Here is a 20,185-nt window from a genome sequence, read left to right as displayed (position 1 = left end):
AGGCAAAAAAACAGCAATACGGGTTGGGCCTCCGGTTAGTAGGTTAGTCCCAAAAAATGATAGAAATGTGTAAAATAAAGTCCATAGACATCCAAAACAGGTAATATAATAGCATGGAACAATAAAAAATTATAGATACGTTGGAGACGTATCAAGCATCCCCAAGCTTAATTTCTGCTCGTCCTCGAGTAGGTAAATGATAAAAAAGAATTTTTGATGTGGAATGCTACCTAGCATAATTCTCAATGTAATTTCTCTTTATTGTGGCATGAATGTTCAGATCCAAGTGATTCAAAATAAAAGTTCATATTGACAAAATAAATAGCAATACTTCAAGCATACTAATAAAAGCAATCATGTCTTCTCAAAATAACATGGCTAAAGAAAGTTCATCCCTACAAAATCATATAGTTAGGCTATGCTTCATTTTTGTCACACAAAGATGTTCCCAACTTCTATACCCCCGATGACAAGCCAAGCAATTGTTTCGTACTTAAATAATCTCAAACTCTTTCAACCTTCACGCAATACATGAGCGTGATCCATGGACATAGCACTATGGGTGGAATATAATAATGATTGGGGATTGTGTGGAGAAGACAAAAAAAGGAGAAAGTCTCACATTGACGAGGATAATCAACGGGCTATGGGAATGCCCATCAATTGATGTCAACATGAGGAGTAGGGATTTCCATGCAACGGATGCACTAGAGCTATAAATGAATGAAAGCTCAACAAAAGAAAACTAGTGGGTGTGCATCCAACTTGCTTGCTCACGAATACCTAGGGCATTTGAGGAATCCCATCGTAGGAATATACAAGCCAAGTTCTATAATGAAAAAAATTCCCACTAGTATATGAAAGTGACAACCTATGAGACTCTCTACATGAAAACATGGTGCTACTTTGAAGCACAATATATGAGACTCACTACATGAAGAACAAGGTGCTACTTTGAAGCACAAGTGTGGAAAAAGAGATAGTAGCATTGCCCCTTTATTTATTTTATTTTCCTTTTTTCTTTTTTTGTTTGGCCTTTTTTTGGACTTCCTTTTTTTTCTTTTTGGGCAATGCTCTAATAATGATGATCATCACACTTTTATTGATTACATCACATGAATTACAACTCGAAACTAGAACAAGATATGCCTCTATATGAATGCCTCCGGCGGTGTACCGGGATGGTGCAATGAATCAAGAGTGACATGTATAAAAATTATGCATGGTGGCTTTGCCACTAATACGATGTCAACTACATGATCATGCAATGGCAATATGACAAAAGTAATGGATGTCATGATGATGATGAACAGAACGGTGGAAAGTTGCATGGCAATATATCTCGGAATGGCTATGTAAATGCCATAAATAGGTAGGTATGGTGGCTGTTTTGAGGAAGATATAAGGAGGTTTGTGTGTGATAGAGCGTATCATATCACGGGGTTTGGATGCACCGGCGAAGTTTGCACCAACTCTCAAGGTGAGAAAGGGCAATGCACGGTACCGAAGAGGCTAGCAATGATGGAAAGGTAAAAGTGCGTATAATCCATGGACTCAACATTAGTCAAAAGAACTCATATACTTATTGCAAAAATTTAGAAGTCATAAAAAACCAAGCACTACGCGCATGCTCCTAGGGGGATAGATTGGTAGGAAAAGACCATCGCTCGTCCCCGACCTCCACTCATAAGGATGCACAAGCCAGGTACACTTCATGCTTCAAATTTGTTACACAACTTTAACCATACGTGCATGCTACGGGACTTGCTAACTTCAACACAAGCATTCTTTAAATTCATAATCACCCAACTAGCATGACTTTAATATCACTACCTCCCTATCTCAAAACAATTATCAAGTATCAAGTTGATCATAGCATCCAATTCACTTCTCATGATAGTTTTTATTATACCCAACTTGGATGCTCATCATTCTAGGATCAATTTATAACCATAGCAAATACCATGCTGTTCTAAAATACTCTCAAAATAATATAAGTGAAGCATGAGAGATTAACAATCAGTTTGAACATACTCCAAATATGTGGGATCTAAAGTTGACACTCTTCCAAACCCACTTTCAATATTATTGCAAACACTATTATCAATCTCATATTCATCATGGGGCTTAAATAAATTTTCAAGGTTATAAGAAGAATCACCCCAATCATGATCATTTAAACAAGTAGTAGACATAGCAAAACTAGCATCCCCAAGCTTAGGGTTTTGCATATTATTAGCACAATTGACATCAAGAGAATTTATAGGAAAATCATTGCAATCATGCTTTTTATTCAAGGAGTTATCATGAATCTCTTCATAAATTTCATTATCATAATTTTCAGATTCACAAATTTTTAGCAAAGCTTCATAAAGATAATCTAGTGCACAAAACTCACTAGCAATTGGTTCATAATAATTGGATCTCTTAAAAAGATTAGCAAGCAGATGAGGATCCATATATCTTAAGTTCTCTGTTTAGCAATAAATAAACAACTATTCCAACCAAACGAGCAAACGAGCCAAGTAAGACATCAAAGCAAAAACATGAACAGAAGAAGGGCGAATTAAACGGCAAGGGTGAAGTGGGGGAGAGGAAAACGAGAGGCAAATGGCAAATAATGTAAATGCCAGGGAGATGAGTTTGTGATGGGTACTTGGTATGTCTTGACTTGAGCAAAGACCTCCCTGGCAACGGCGCCAGAAATCCTTCTTGCTACGTCTTGAGCTTGCGTTGGTTTTCCTTGAAGAGGAAAGGGTGATGCAGCACAGTAGCGTAAGTATTTCCCTCGGTTTTTCAGAACCAAGGTATCAAGCGAGTAGGAGGCTCCTCACAAGTCCACGAACCTACACAAACAAACAAAGAACTTGCAACCAACGCGATAAAGGGGTTGTCAATCCCTTCACGGCCACTTGCGAAAGTGAGATCGGATAGAGATAATATGATAAGATAAATATATTTTTGGTATTTTATAATATAGATGCAGAAAATAAAGATGCAAATAAAAGTAGATTGGAAACTTATATGATAAAAGATAGACCCGAGGGCCATAGGTTTCACTAGAGGCTTCTCTCAAGATAGCATAAGTATTATGGTGGGTGAAGAAATTACTGTCGAGCAATTGATAGAAAAGCGAATAATTATGAGAATATCTAGGCATGATCATGTGTATAGGCATCACGTCCGCAACAAGTAGACCGACTCCTGCCTGCATCTACTACTATTACTCCACACATCGACCGCTATCCAGCATGCATCTAGAGTATTAAGATCATAAGAACAGAGTAACGCATTAAGAAAGATGACATGATGTAGAGGGATAAACTCAAGCAATATGATATAAACCCCATCTTTTTATCCTCGATGGAAACAATAAAATACATGTCTTGCAACCCTTTCTGTCACTGGGTAAGAACACCACAAGATTGAACCCAAAGCTAAGCACTTCTCCCATGGCAAGAAAGATCAATCTAGTAGGCCAAACCAAACCGATAATTCGAAGAGACTTGCAAAGATAACTCAATCATACATAAAAGAATTCAGAGAAGATTCAAATATTATTCATAGATAAACTTGATCATAAACCCACAATTCATCGGTTCTCGACAAACACACCGCAAAAAGAGATTACATCGAATAGATCTCCACAAGAGAGGGGGAGAACATTGTATTGAGATCCAAAAAAAGAGAAGAATCCATCTAGCTAATAACTATGGACCTGAAGGTTTCTGGTAAACTACTCACAACTCATCGGAGGGGCTATGGTGTTGATAGAAGCCCTCCATGGTGGATTCCCCCTCCGGCAGAACGCCGACGATGGCTCCAAGATGGGATCTCGCGGATACAGAAGGTTACGGTGGCGGAAATATTTCTTCGGTGGCTCCCTGGATGTTTTCAGGGTATGTAGGCTTATATAGGAGGAAGAAGTACGTCGGTGGCCGCCCAAGGGGCCCACAAGACAGGGGGCGCGCCCTGTAGGGTTGGGCGCCCCCCCACCCTCGTGGCTGCCTCGACTGCTTCTTGACTTGCACTCCAAGTCCTCCAGATCACGTTCGTTCCAAAAATCATGCTCCCGAAGGTTTTATTCCGTTTGGACTCTGTTTGATATTCCTTTTCTTCGAAATATGAAATAGGCAAAACAAACAGCAATACGGGCCGGGCCTCTGGTTAGTAGGTTAGTCCCAAAAATGATATAAATGTGTAAAATAAAGTCCATAGACATCCAAAATAGGTAATATAATAGCATGGAACAGTCAAAAATTATAGATACGTTGGAGACGTATCACCACCGTGAGCCTCAACGCTCATTGGACCGCATACATCACTATGTATTATTTCCAACAAGTTGATTGCTCACTCCATTGTTCCAGAGAACGGAGTCTTGGTCATTTTTCCCATGAGGCATGGTTCACATGTGTCAAATGATTCATAATCAAGAGACTCCAAACATCCATCTACATAGAGTTTCTTCATGCGTTTGACACCAATGTGACCAAGGTGGCAGTGCCACAAGTATGTGGGACTATCATTATCAACCTTACATCTTTTGGTATTCACACTATGAATATTTATAACATCACGTTCGAGATTTAATAAAAATAAACCATTGGCCAGCGGGGCATGACCATAAAACATATCTCTCATATAAATAGAACAACCATTATTTTCGGATTTAAATGAGTAGCCATCTCGCATCAAAAGAGATCCAGATACAATGTTCATGCTCAAAGCTGGTACTAGATAACAATTATTGAGGTTTAAAACTAATACCGAAGGTAGATGTAGAGGTAGCGTGCCACCGACGATCACATAGACCTTGGAACCATTCCCGACACGCATTATCACCTCATCCTTCGCCAGTCTCCGCTTATTCCGCATCTCCTGTTTTGAGTTACAAATGCGAGCAACCGCACCAGTATCAAATACCCAGGAGTTACTACAAGCGCGGGTAAGGTATACATCAATAACATGTATATCATATATACCTTTGGTGTTGCCAGCCTTCTTATCCGCTAAGTACTTGGGGAAATACCGCTTCCAGTGACCATTTCCCTTGCAATAAAAGCACTCAGTCTCAGGCTTGGGTCCATTCTTTGGCTTCTTCCCGGCAACTGATTTACCTGGCGCGACAACTCCCTTGTCGCCCTTCTTGAAGTTCTTCTTACCCTTGCCTTTCTTGAAACTAGTGGTCTTATTCACCGTCAACACTTGATGTTCCTTTTTGATCTCCACCTCCGCTGATTTCAGCATCGAAAATAACTCAGGAATGGACTTCTCCATCCCTTGCATATTGTAGTTCATCACAAACCTCTTGTAGCTAGGTGAAAGCGACTGGATGATTCTGTCAATGACCGAGTCATCTGGAAGATTAACTCCCAGCTGAGACAAGCGGTTGTGCAACCCAGAATTTTAAGTATATGCTCGCTGACAGAACTGTTTTCCTCCATCTTACAACTGTAGAACTTGTCGGAGATTTCATATCTCTTGACCCGAGCATGAGCTTGGAAAACCATTTTCAGCTCTTGGAACATCTCATATGCTCCGTGTTGCTCAAAACACTTTTGGAGCCCCGATTCTAAGCTGTAAAGCATGACACACTGAACCATGGAGTAATCATCACTACGCGACTGCCAGGCGTTCATAACGTCTTGAGTTGCTGGGAAAATGGGTGCGCCACCTAGCGGTGCTTAAAGGACATATGCTTTCTTGGCAGCTATGAGGATGATCCTCAAGTTACAAACCCTGTCCGTATAGTTGCCTCCATCGTCTTTCAGCTTGGTTTTCTCTAGGAACGCGTTGAAGTTGAGGGTAACATTAGCATGGGCCATTTGATCTACAGGATAGATTGTAAAGATGATTTTAGACTAAGTTCATGATAATTAAGTTCATCTAATCAAATTATTTAATGAACTCCCACTCAGATAGACATCCCTCTAGTCATCTATGTGATACATGATCCGAATCGACTAGGGCGTGTCCGATCATCACGTGAGATGGACTAGTCATCAACGGTGAACATCTCCATGTTGATCACATCTACCATACGACTCATGTTCGACCTTTCGGTCTCTCGTGTTCCGAGGCCATGTCTATACATGCTAGCCTCGTCAAGTCAACCTAAGTGTTCTGCATTTGTAAATCTGGCTTACACCCATTGTATGCGAACGTTAGAATCTATCACACCCGATCATCATGTGGTGCTTTGAAACAACAAACTTTCGCAACGGTGCACAGTTAGGGGGAACACATTTCTTGAAATTTACGTGAGGGATCATCTTATTTATGCTACCGTCATTCTAAGCAAATAAGATGTAAACATGATAAACATCACATGCAAATCATAAAGTGACATGATATGGCCAATACCATCTTGCGCTTTTGATCTCCATCTTCGAGGCATGGCATGATCACCATTGTCACCGGCATGACACCATGATCTCCATCATCGTGTCTTCATGAAGTTGTCTCGCAAACTATTACTTCTACTACCATGGCTAACTATTAGCAATAAAGTAAAGTAATTACATGGCGCTTATATTGACTCGCGGGTCATACAATAAATTAAGACAACTCCTATGGCTCCTGCCGGTTGTCATACTCATCAACATGCAAGTCGTGATTCCTATTACAAGAACATGATCAATCTCATACATCACATATATAATTCATCACATCCTTTTGGCCATATCACATCACATAGCATACCCTGCAAAAACAAGTTAGACGTGCTCTAATTGTTGTTGCATGTTTTACATGGCTGCTATGGTTTTCTAGCAAGAACGTTTCTACCTACGCAAAAGCCACAATGGTGATATGCCAATTGATATTTACCCTTCATAAGGATCCTCTTCATCGAATCCGATATGACTAAAGTGGGAGAGACAGACACCCGCCAGCCACCTTATGCAACAAGTGCATGTCAGTCGGTGGAACCTGTCTCACGTAAGCGTACGTGTAAGGTCGGTCCGGGCCACTTCATCCCACAATGCCGCCGAATCAAGATAAGACTAGTAACGGTAAGCAAATTGACCAAATCATTGCCCACAACTACTTGTGTTCTACTCGTGCATAGAATCTATGCATAGACCTAACTCATGATGCCACTGTTGGGGAACGTAGTAATAATTCAAAAAAATTCTTACGTGTCACCAAGATCAATCTGGGAGATGCTAGCAATGAGAGAGAGAGGGAGTGCATCTGAATACCCTTTAAGACTGCAAAGGGGAAGCGTTACAAGAATGCGGGTGATGGAGTTGTACTCGCGGCGATTCAAATCACGGAAGATCCGATCCAAGCGCCAAACGGACGGCGCCTCCAGGTTCAACACATGTATAGCCCGGGGAATGACAATCCCCAAGTGCAGGGAATCATCATAGCAATTCCCAAAGGTGGAAGTGATAAGTATGGAGTGTCGAACCCACAAGGAGCTAAAGGTAAGATCAATATTCCCTCAAGCCCTATCTGTCATTGATACGACTCTACGTGCACCGAACGTTTGCTTCCAACTAGAAACAAGAAATAAAACTGTGTTGTGGGTATAAAGAGGATAACTTTGTATGATATCGGAGAGCTAAACTATAAAAGTAGGTGCTGTTATCATAAATTTAGAATATACTACTAAATAATATAAATAGCGAGTGTGGAATAGTGGTGGATCGGTGTGCGGAATTGTCCTAAGCAATTGTTAACAAGATCGATAGTCGTCATTGCAATTTCATATGAGGGAGAGGCATAAGCTAACATACTTTTCCATCCTTGGATCATATGCACTTATGATTGGAACTCTAGCAAGCATCCGCAAATACTAAAGATCATTAAGGTAAAAACCCAACCATAGCATTAAAGCATCAAGTCCCCTTTTATCGCATACGCAACAACCCCCTTACTCGGGTTTGTGTTTCCGTCACTCACGCAACCCACTATAAGTGAATTATGCACGTATTGCAACACCCTACAGCGGGAATCCCTCACTCTTGCGCGACACGGAGGGCACCGTAGGACAGCACCAAAATAAAACATACAACTCGTACCAATCTAGATCACCAATCAACTCAAGGACAAAAGATATCTACTCAAAACATCATGGGATGGCAACACATCATTGGATCATAATATGTAGTATAAAGCGCCATGTTCAAGTAGGGATTACAGCGGGGTGTGGGAGAGTGGACCGCGTAAAGGAGATGCGGATGGTGATGATGATGGTGATGTTGATGAAGACGATCACCGCGGCGATGATTCCCCTCCCGATAGCACTCCGGTGCCACCAAGAGAGAGGAGGAGAGGTTCTCCCCCTTGTGCTTCCTCCTCCATGGCTTTCCTCCTCTGGTCCTTGGCCTTCATGGCGATGATGGCCCCTCCGAGATCCTCCTCCATGGCCTCCAGTGACGATGGCCCCCTCCGGCACCCTGCCGGAGAGGGCCTAGATTGATTTCTCGTGGCTACAGTGGCTTGCGGCGGCGGAACTTCCGATCTAGGTTAATTCCCGAAGGTTTCTGTATTTATAGGAATACTTGGCATTGGTTTCATGTCAGGGGGGTCTCCGGGTTTTCCACAAGATAGGGGGGCGCGCCCTAGGGGGGGGGTCGCCCCCCACTCTCGTGGGCAGCTCGGGACTCTTCTGGCCCAACTCCGATGCTCCGTGGTCTTCTTTTGGTCCATAGAAAATCCTCAAAAATTGGCACGTCATTTGGACTCCGTTTGGTATCCCTTTTCTGTAAAACACAAAAACAAGGAGAAAACAGAAACTGGCACTGGGCTCTAGGTTAATAGGTTAGTCCCAAAAATCATATAAAATGACATATAAATGCATATAAATCATCATAGAAGGATAATATAATAGCATGAATACTTCATAAATTATAGATACGTTGGAGACATATCAGTATCCCCAAGCTTAATTCCTGCTCGTTCTCGAGTAGGTAAATGATAAAAGAAATAATTTATGAAGTGTGAATGCTAGTAGGTGCACAAGTTTGATCAAAGATAATTTCAATCACCTTTTCTAGCATCAATATGTGTCATAATAATAGCTTATCTCATAAAACTTTTCATGATCAAATAACAATCTATTCACAATGTCAAGTATGGTTCAGAAACTTCATTGAGAACTAAAAAACTATAATCTCAGTCATTGAAGAAATTGCAATTTATCATAACATCAGAAAGAGTCAAGAATAGAGCTTTTCAGCAAGTCCACATACTCAACTATCATATAGTCTTCTACAATTGCTAACACTCATGCAATACTTGTGGTTATGGAGTTTCAGCCGGACATTGAGAAAGATAGGGGCTTATTGTGTTGCCTCCCAATGTATTCACCTTTAGGTGATGTCAACAATAATAGCCCATGCTAACTTACATCCAATTTGATATATATATCATGATCTTTCAAACACGAGGAGCTTGCCAAAGGATAAAATGAAAAAGGGAAAGGTGAGGATCACCTTGACTCAAGCGTAAAGTAAAAGCATAAAGTAAAAAATAGGCCCTTCGCAGAGGGAAGCAGAGGTTGTCATGCGCTTTTAGGGTTGGATACACAAAATCTTAATGCGAAAGAATGTCACTTTATATTGCCCCTTGTATGTGGACCTTTATTATGCAGTCCGTCGCTTTTATTACTTCCACAACAAGATCGTACAAAGTTTATTTTCTCCACACTAATAAGTTATGCATATTTAGAGAGAAATTTTTATTGCTTGCACCGATGACAACTTACTTGAAGGATCTTACTCAATCCATAGGTAGATATGATGGACTCTAATGGCAAAACTGGGTTTAAGGATATTTGGAAGCACAAGTAGTATCTCTAGTTGGTGCTAGGAATTTTTGGCTAGCATGAGGGGGAAAGGCAAGCTCAACATGTTTGGAAGGTCAATGACAATATACAGAAAACATAAACCATTACGTTGTCTTCCTTGTCCAACGTCACTCTTTTAGCATGTCATACTTAATGAGTGCTCCCAATCATAAAATATGTCCAAGATAATATATTTGTATGTGAACCTCTCTTTCCTTATTACTTCCTATTAATTGCAACGATGACCAAAACTACGTTTGCCAACTCTCAACAATTTTTATGCCTCATACTCTTTATATGTGAAGTCATTACTATCCATGTTATAAGCAAATGAAACATATATAAATTCAGACTCATGACATTCAACTCATTCAACAATTTACTCATAGGATATAAGTGAAGCACACGAGTAAATGAAAAACTACTCCAAAAGATATGAGTGAAAGACACCGAGTAGTCAAATAATTAACTAGCCATGGGAGGGTTCCCTTTTTTATTCAATATTCAGATCCAATGATTTTATTCAAACATCAAGTAAAATTGAAATAAAATGACATTGCAAGGATAGCACAACTCATGTGAAGAAGCAAAAACTTAGGCTCAACCGATACTAACCGATAGTTGTTTGAACAAGAGAGGTGGGATGCCTACCGGGGCATCCCCAAGCTTAGATGCTTGAGACTTCTTGAAATATTATCTTGGGGTGCCTTGGGCGTCCCCAAGCTTGAGCTTTTATGTCTCCTTAATTCCTCTCATATCAAGGTTTCTCTTTTTATCAAAAGCTTCATTCACAACAAACTCAACAAGAACTCGTGAGATGGGTTAGTATAAACCAATACAAAACCTTATCATTTTCTACTGTAACAAATCACTAAAATTATTATTCAACATTGAATACTAAATGCCTCTGCATATTTAATACTCCTATCCTCAAATAGAATCATTAAACAAGCAAACATACGCAAATAATGCAAACATAACAGCAATCTGCCAAAACAGTACAGTCTGTAAAGAATGAAAGAGTATCAATACTTCCCTAACTCCAAAAATTATAAGAGAAAATTCCCACTGTAATAAATTTATCAGATCTTAATATGCAAAAAGATTCAACATTATACCATTCTCTTACTTTTCTAGGGAATTTTTGCAACAGCGGCAAACTTTCTGTTTTGAAATAGCAACATGTATACTAGCAAAATAAGCATGGTAAAGGCTATCCTTGACATTTTTATTGAAACTAAAGATGCAAAACATTATTATAAATAACAGCAAGCAAATACTAACAAGAGGAAATGACGCTCCAAGAAAAACACATATCATGTGGTGAATAAAAATATAGCTCCAAGTAAAGTTACCGATGAACGAAGACGAAAGAGGGGATACCTTCCGGGGCATCCCCAAGCTTAGGATCTTGGTTGTCCTTGAATATTACCTTGTGGTGCCTTGGGCATCCGCAAGCTTAGGCTCTTGCCGCTCCTTATACCATAGTCCATCGAATCTTTATCCAAAACTTGAAAACTTCAACCACACAAAACTCAACCAAACTTCGTGAGATAGGTTAGTATGATAAAGAGTAAACCATGCACTTTGGTACTGTAAAAGAAAAGGTTCATATTTTTTTTTCACATAATGCCTACTGTACCATATTATTTCTACAATTTATATTGAGAAATATAAGCCATAGAAACTAGAAAACAAGCAAACTATGCAATAAAAACAGAATCTGTCAGAAACAGAATAGTCTGTAATGATCTGAACAATAACCACACTTCTGCTACTCCAAACATTATGAAATAAATTTATGGAAGTGAGGAATTTTTCTATTAATCTTCTTCAAAAAGAATCAACTCAAAATCACTCTTCTGTATAAAATGACAGCTAATCTCGTGAGCGCAAAGTTTCTGTATTTTACAGCAAGATCACATTAACTTTCACCCAAGTCTTCCCAAAGGTCTTACTTGGCACTTTATTGAAACTAAAGCTATAAAACATGATTACTACAATAGCTTAATCATGTAGACACACAAAAACAGTAAGGATAAATATTGGGTTGTCTCCCAACAAGCGCTTTTCTTTAATGCCTTTTAGCTAGGCATGATGATTTCAATGATGCTCGTATAAAAGAAAAGAGTTGAAACACAAAGAGAGCATCATGAAGAATATGACTAGCATATTTAAATCTAACCCACTTCCTATGCCTAGGGATTTTGTGAGCTTAGGAACAAGAATCAACTAGCATAGGAAGGCAAAACAAGTACAACTTCAAAAATTTAAGCACATAGAGAGGAAACTTGATATTATTGCAACTCCTACAAGCACATATTCCTCCCTCATAAAAAATTTCAGTAGCAACATGGATAGCAACTTTGTTCTCATACTCAATTGTAACCTCTTCCAAAATAGTGTAATACTAACTAAAGTTGACACTCTTCCAAATCCACTTTCATAAATATCGTACAAAGATTCAACCTCCTCCAAGATAGTGGGATCACTAATTCCTAAAGTTGACACTCTTCCAAACCCACTTTAAATTATAGTATTATTCATACTCCAAAAGATATAAGTGAAGTTCATGGAGCATCTTACAATTAATATAAACTAGCCAATATCCAAGCTCAAAATATATAAGTGAAGCGCACGAAGCATTCTACAAAACCATACTCAAACGATTTAAGTGAAGCACAAAGAGCAATTCTATAAGATAATAATTAAAAGATATAAGTGAAGCACATGAAGCATTCTGTAAATCAATGAAGAGATAGCTCATACTAGCATGATTCTTAAAGAAAAATACAAACACAAAGGACACAAATCATGTGAACAAAACAAAAACCAAGGTATTACCGATATTTGTTGAAGAAGAAAGATGGGATGCCAACCGGGGCATCCCCAAGATTAGATGCTTGAGTATCCTTTGAAATACAGTGAGGAAGCTGGCGCCGGCTCCTCCGGCCCACGCTTGGCTCCGTGCGGGCTGCACAGTCCGTGCCTCCCCACGTTGTCCCCTTGCGCCGCCTGCTGCTGCTCCCCCACGCGGACAACGGTGGGTTCTTGTGCCCACCCCTGCGGCGCCGGCCCAGACACGCACGCCGGAGTCAGACGCGTGAGCCGCCCGTCGCGAGAGGCAGCGAGCAAGGGAGAGGGACGTGGCGAAGAGCTCTGTCCGCAGCCGCCGCGGGTTACCCATGGAGCCCGACGAGGACGAGCGGCTCCTCGCCTGGGTCTACCGCCGGTCGCTTACGACGGCGGAGACAGACGCTCGGCAGCTCCGCCAGAAGAATGTGAAGGCTCTCCGGCTAGCTATCAAGCAGTCTGAGCGCGAGGCCAAGGAGAAGGTGATGGAGGCGGCTCGGATGCCCAAGGTGAAGTGGCAGCAGGACCGGGTTGTCCGACGCCTCAAGGGCCTCATCATCGTCTCCTCCTCTTCCGACGACGACGACGGCTCCTCGCCTGGGTCTACCGCCGGTCGCTTACGACGGCGGAGATAGACGCTCGGCGGCTCCTCCGGAAGAATGCGAAGGCTCTCCGGCTAGCTATCAAGCAGTCTGAGCGCGAGGCCAAGGAGAAGGTGATGGAGGCGGCTCGGATGCCCAAGGTGAAGTGGCGGCAGGACCGGGCCGTCCGACGCCTCAAGGGCCTCATCATCATCTCCTCCTCTTCCGACGACGACGACGGCTCCTTGTTCGACGAGTCGGACGATCCTCCACAAACCGCCAACGGCTACAGCAGCGCCGCCGACCAGAAGGGGAAGGGGACGGCCCGAAAGTGGTGAAGATCCGCTTTGCTTCAATTTAATTTCAAGTTTTAGATGTAGTTTCAAGTTGTCCGTCGTTTGAACTTTGGTCGTCGTTTGGACATCCGATCTTTTGGTGAAAGTATTGTGTTTGCCTGTGTCCGTTTATTGATCTACAACCGTAGAGGGCAAATATGACCCCTCAAATGCCCGCAGACGCGTCCGGACGCATCCGTGGGCAGTGACCGGACACTCTAACTTTACAAAAGACACCATCTGATTAGTGTGGACCCGTTACATGTTCCATTGGTAAAAGATACCACATAGTACAATACCATCGTATTCAAGGCACTCCAGCTCATTTAGAAGGTGACACCAATAATATTAGACATACAATAAACATAAAAATACTAGCATATTTATTGTTTCCTATACATACCCATATTGTATTAAATGTCTTATAAAAAGTTACAGAGGGAGTATTTCATTAGCAAACTAAAGTATGTTGTATGGATATGTAGTTCTCAAATTAACACACCAATCAACCATGTACTACACCACCATTTCCAGAGCCACCACCTACACTTCCACCAGCTGACCCAACTCCGGTACCTCCCCCGCTTCCGTTACCGCCGTTTGCACTGCCATACCCTCCCCCACCACCCACAACAGTGCCGGCACGACCAACACCGCTACCACCTCCTTCGCCTCCCCCACTTCCACCTACACCGGCGCCACCACCGCCCCCACCACCGGCGCTTATAGTAACCCCGCGATGGCCTATGTGAAATCCGATGCCACCTCTACCGCCACCACCTGCATGCACACCGCCGGTGCTAGCTGCCCCGCCTCCACCTCCACCTATCCCTACATCCACGCCACCATGGCGCCCTATATGAACTCCAATGCCACCTCCACCGCTACCACCTGCATGCACCCCGCCGGTGCTAGCTGCTCCACCTCCACCCCCGCCTATCCCAACATCCACGCCACCATGCCCTATATTGATGCCAATGCCCGCACCTGCTCCACCACCTACGCTTGGGCCACCGCCATGGTTAGTAGTAGCTCCACCTCCAAGTCCGCCACCTATGGCGATGGAGGTGTCGTGCCCACCATGGCTGATACTCACACCGAAACCTCGGCCACCGCCCTTGCTTCTCCCACCTCCGATGGAGAAAGACTTGCTGTCATTGAGGGTGTTCTTGTCCGCATACAGGAGCCTTGCACCAGTAGGCGGGGGGAGTGAGAAGAACACTACTAGAATTGAGATGGCAAGGAAGCAAGAAAAAGAAGTGGCCATGAGGAACTGCGGGGAAGGGTGGTGCAATTGTTGTATGTGTAGTGTACACCGATCGATGATGTAAGTGGGTAGCTGGTAGCTGCATGCCTTTATATATAATCCGGTTATGATAAATAAATCATGTTGCTTGATCAATGCTGTACTGAGTAACCGGCCTCAAGCAAAGGTGGTTTGTAGGTGAGCTGTATAGCACATGCATGGCCAAGAAAATGCTGTTCAATGCACGGAACAATTTCATTTGCTGTCATGTTCTAAAGTGTTGCTCTGGTCTTTTTGAAAAAACTAACGCAACCATTCACACGTACTTTGGTCGACATGTACATGCAAAGTTGAGTTCCACATGGCCTTTCAAGCTCATCTTCTGGGTGCAGATTTACTTTTCTTGCAGGTGTGCTGACAGCTAGCGAATATGTTCTGCTCGAGGGCATGTGCTAAACCAAAGGCATCTCCAACGCCGTGTCACAAAATGTCCGCAAATCGTCCAGATTGATGCGTCCGAACGTTTTTTTTTACCATCCAACGTGATACCGCAAACTTTGGAGGACGGGTTCGCGAGTCTGGATTTCCGCAAACCGGCCACAAACCAGGAGAGATTTGTGGGAGTCCGAACCTCCGCCACGTAGGACTCTGACAATCCCAGTCCGCTTTTGTTCCACTATGTTCCTTCCCCCTTGCTCTGTATCCATACCCTTCTAGCCCAACACCGACATTCTCTCACTCCACCGTTTCGGCCACCGACGCCCCCCACCCTCCCACGCGCGTGCCTGCCTGGCTTCGACTATGCCGCCGTTCACCCCGAATCTGTTAGCAACTAGGTATCCTTCGCTCCCTGCTGACGCACGATGGCACAATTGTCTAATTTTAACCTATAACTACCTTGTGAGAGAGAAATTACATACATAATATAACAATAAAATCACTGTATATAATTGTTTGCAAAAATCCATCTAGTTCTCTCTCCGTTTTCTCTACTCCCTCCGTCCCAAAATTCTTGTCTTAGATTTGCCTAGATACGGATGTATGTAATACTAAAACGTGACTTGATACATCCATATTTAGACAAATCCAAGACAAGAATTTTGGGACGGATTGAGTACTTTAAGGACCGTGAGCCAAAAAACTCAAGGTTGACCTTTTCTATTTTGTACATCACTAAATTCCCGATATGATGTACTCCCTCCATTCCAAAAAAACTCGTCTTCCATTTGTGTATCTAGACACGTTCCAGTGTTAGATACATCCGTATCTAGATAAATCTAAAACAAGTTCTTTTTGAGATGAAGGTAATAGAAATTGCTACCTACTGTACCAAGATATTTTTTCTGTAAGATTATAAAGGTAACTGCAGCGGAAATTTGCAATGACTTGTTGATGTTCTTTTTCAATTTTGCACATATGCTAGGAGTCTGCCTTTTCCTCATGGGGCGTGTACATGCCTGAGGCCGTGCCATAATGATCTAAACAAGCTTTGTGCCGCGAAAGCTCAAGTCCACAGTGGATGTGCAAGAATTATCGAGGCAATTGATTACATCAAGATTCTTTCTAGGAATCTAGTAAAATAGCCTAAAATGCATCCAAAATTTCCCCTTCAAGCCCCTCACGTTTTTCTCGATACACTTCAAACACATCTCACTCATATTCCTCCTGTTAAAAGCACTTCAAGAATGGCAAATATGTTCAAGCTCACGGATGCAAACACATATAATTTACATCCACCGTTGGATGCAGATTGAGCATCCATGATAGATTGGGGACGTCCATATGTGTGTGGAAAACTGTGTTGGACAGGTAGGTGAGTGCCTTCTTATGGGCTGAGTCCATGCTTAATTGTACATTGGGCCAACTATTACATGTGCATGTGGTTGTTAATCCGTCACAGCATCATTTTCATGGTTAAATCCTATTCGACGCTTATTGCACCCAACTATCGACAAAACACACCAGATGTTAGAAATGGGTCGATTCAATTCCGGAGTCCCGCCGGTAGTGTATTTAGGGGTGGATAGGGTGGTCCATGGACCACACCGAGGTTTCCCTATAGCCTCCATATTAAAGCAAAAAATATATTCTTTATACATAAATAAATAAATTCAAATGGAATGTTCTAGTGCTAGGCCAACTTGGCCCACTGCCTGGCTATGCCACTGGGTCTAATTTTATTTTTCTCTCACCGTGTGCACTTGTATTGGTTTAGCAATTTTTCCTTCTCATTTCTTTTTCTTTGTTTTTTTCTCTTTACTTTATACTTTTCCATTTTTTATGTTTTTATTTTCATTTTCATTTTTTATTTCCCAACTTTTTTCATGTTTTACCATTTCAAGAAATACTTTTTTCATTTATATATAGACAAAGGCATTTTTAAAGTTCTTTTAAAAAAATAAACAAACCTTTGAAAGACATGAACAAATTTAAAAATGGAAAAAATATTTTTAATACATGATGTTCTTTTTTCAAATGGTATGAATTTTTATAGAATTAAAGAATACTTTTACTAAAATATGTGAACACTTCTAAAAATACATGTACATTTTTAAAATGTGTGAAGACGTCTTAAATTCCATGAACAATTTTTTAAATACTTGAATAGTTTTTTACATTTTTTTGAAAATACGTAGAAATTGAAATATGTTTGAAAAATTTATTAAATACATAAACATGCCTCAATAACATTTGTGAAACAAAATAATTTTTAAACAAAAAAGCTGTAAAACTAAAATCTAATAGTATTGGCGTGCCTTTGGTGGCCCAGTAATTAGTGTATGTGCGCTACCCTGCCTATTTATTTGATTCCCTCAGCGGCTGTTTGGGCTCCTCAGCGGCTGTTTATCATGGTATAACGGATCCCGCTACCTTGGAGACACTAGCGTGCAGAGAGGCCCTTGCTCTTGCAGAGGATCTTCAGGTGACAAATATGATGATTGCCTCGGATTGCAAAGGAGTGGTACAGGATATAAATGAAGGTTCAGGTGGGGCGCACTCGGCCATTGTACATGAAATAACACTTCGGAGAAGCTTCTTCAATTTGGTTGTTTTATGTTTTCGAGCGTAGAAGTCATAATTTCGAGGCTCAGTCTCACCAAATTCGCTTGTAACTTAGGAGTTGGTCAGCATGTTTGGTTGGGAACACCCCATGACCAACGCCGTGTACCTATGAACATTGCTATTATATAATAAAGTGGCGAGATTTCTCAAAAAAAATATTATTTGATGCCCTAGTTTTAATGATGGGTGGGAGTTCTTGCAATCTCTCATTGACTAGTTTTTTTTTCTTTTTTGCACGAGTCTTATTGACTAGTATTAGTATATTTTTGTTCCTGGTAATTGATGAGCATGTTTGATCATTTGAGTATTTTCATATTGAAATGGTTTCAACAGAGAAATGAAATAAAGATCACGATATGAAAGTTGAAGCCAGCGATCAACCTTAATTATTTCCCATAAAAAACTTTATTAATTATTAATTCTTACATGGCGATCGACATAGCTAGGAGTAGTATGCATACATGGCACTACTCACTAGTCACTAGCTATGGTTTATTCAGGAATATAACACACACAAACACACGCACACACATAAAACGGTGGAGCATGAATCAAAGCTAGCCAATGCGGGGGGTCTCCGCGACGGTGTCGACGAAGATGCGGACACGGTCGGGCCTGAAGTCCTCGGTCACGGCGGTGCCGACCGGGAAGACCTCGATGATCTTCACGTCCGGCCTGTCCTTCATGATGATCTTCTTGGCCTCCTCGATGGACTTGCCAACCAGCTCCGGCCACGACGCCTTCTTGCCGCAGGCGTCGTCCGAGGAGCTCATTCTCGTAGTGAGGACCTTATAGATTGTAAGTAGAAATCGAAATAGCCAGCCAGCTAAAGATTCACCAAAACTGAGACATGCACGGTGAGTAGTGCTCACCTGTTGAACTGAAGCACGCACTCTCGAGCCTCGACTGATGGAGGATGATCCTGATCGAATTCGTGATAGAGAGCTTTGTTTGTACTACTTGACTTGGCTTGGAGGCTCGGCTCGCTCGGGGGCTGTATTTATGGACGAAGATATGCAGCGAGATTGGTGCGCAGTCGCCACACGATAGTACTATCTTCACAGATGCGGTCAGGTCAAACAAGCAACCTCTAGCTTAATTAGTTAGGCTGTATTTGACTATAGTACTGAATTCCATGAGGTGGATAACGACATGGTACTGCTGAAATAGTGGAGGATAAGGTTGATGTATATGTACGAGAGTAGAAAAAAACGCAGGCGGTGCAACATACGCCTCAAAGTCACACTTGAATTGCAATAAATGGACAGAACGACGATCTGACTGCTAGCTAAGCAACAGATCAATGACGGGGACATGACTAGCTTGTTCACTCTCAGAATGATAATTAATATGAAAAAAGAGATAATGTATGTAGACTTCGCTTAAGATGTACTCCAGTAGTCTAAGAATGTGACGGGCCAACTAGTAGTCTCTAAATTTCAATGAAAAGAATTATCTCATCTCCTTCATCTAAGGATCAAATAACTCATAAGCTTCGATATATTTACTGGACAAAATATGCGGAGGGTGTGTGTGTGGAGGTGTGTCTTCGACGGATCTCACATCATTTGATCGGTAGTTATCTTTGATGGATCCGCTCAGATCCGGTCTTCGTTCGTCTATGTTCTTGTGCCTTCATGTTAGATCCTTTCGATCAACGTCTCTCTTTATCGGCGACTGTTGTTGTTTTGATGCGTTGGTCCAATGGGGCTTTAGCACGACGACTTTCTGACTGCCTATTATAACATGTTTTGCCCATCTCCGGCGAGGGAGTGATGATGATGGGGGCGCTCCTTCGGCTCGTCAGTGCTTACAGTACTCGTTAGGTGGTCTGCGAATTTGAATGTATTTTTTTTAATTTCAGGTGCTCGTTTTACTGTTAAGATTGATGATGAATAGATCGAAAGTTTTTCCAAAAATAATAATGGAACTTGGACCTCAACCTCTATGAAATTAGCTTGCTCTTGTCTGCTAGGGTTGGCCGGCAGCAAAGGGAACGACAGTGGGCCTGAAGGTAGATGTGATATGTTTCGTGAAGGCTAGGGTTGGCCGGCCCTCCAATATATAGGCGCGGCTGCGTGGAGAGACGTGGGCCGGACCCACGTCGGGAACCGCCCATGATCTGACGTCTCAGATCATGCTCTTCTATTAGAGACTCATCGTTCCTGACCGGCAAAAATAAGCACATATGTGTGAGCTCGGCTTGGCTCATTGCCGCAACCTGCAGCGTAGCGCGTCGTGACGAGGCGAAGGAGCGCACGGGAACCACTTCTCAAGTTTCAATAGCATGTGAAAGAGAATCCCTTAT

The 20,185-nt window shown here is 42.0% G+C and overlaps 1 protein-coding gene and 1 long non-coding RNA gene across 2 annotated transcripts; both read right to left on the bottom strand.

Annotated features, from left to right (window-relative positions):
• Positions 1–13,833: 13,833 nt before the first annotated feature.
• Positions 13,834–14,938, bottom strand: LOC123064909 (glycine-rich cell wall structural protein-like). Its single transcript, XM_044488303.1, has one exon. The coding sequence runs from the start codon at positions 14,833–14,835 to the stop codon at positions 14,074–14,076; it is 762 nt and encodes a 253-aa protein (XP_044344238.1). The 5' UTR covers positions 14,836–14,938; the 3' UTR covers positions 13,834–14,073.
• A 3,315-nt stretch (positions 14,939–18,253) lies between these two features.
• On the bottom strand, positions 18,254–18,923 carry LOC123064908 (uncharacterized). Its single transcript, XR_006430843.1, has 2 exons — positions 18,750–18,923; positions 18,254–18,665 (listed from the first exon to the last, which is right to left on the bottom strand). It is a non-coding gene; the product is annotated as an uncharacterized lncRNA (long non-coding RNA).
• Between the last annotated feature and the right edge of the window lie 1,262 nt (positions 18,924–20,185).

This window comes from Triticum aestivum, chromosome 3B (assembly GCF_018294505.1).
Source record: "Triticum aestivum cultivar Chinese Spring chromosome 3B, IWGSC CS RefSeq v2.1, whole genome shotgun sequence".
NCBI lineage: Eukaryota > Viridiplantae > Streptophyta > Magnoliopsida > Poales > Poaceae > Triticum > Triticum aestivum.
The sequence above is the reverse complement of the archived record's forward strand: the minus strand, read 5'-3'. Positions and strand labels throughout refer to the sequence as shown.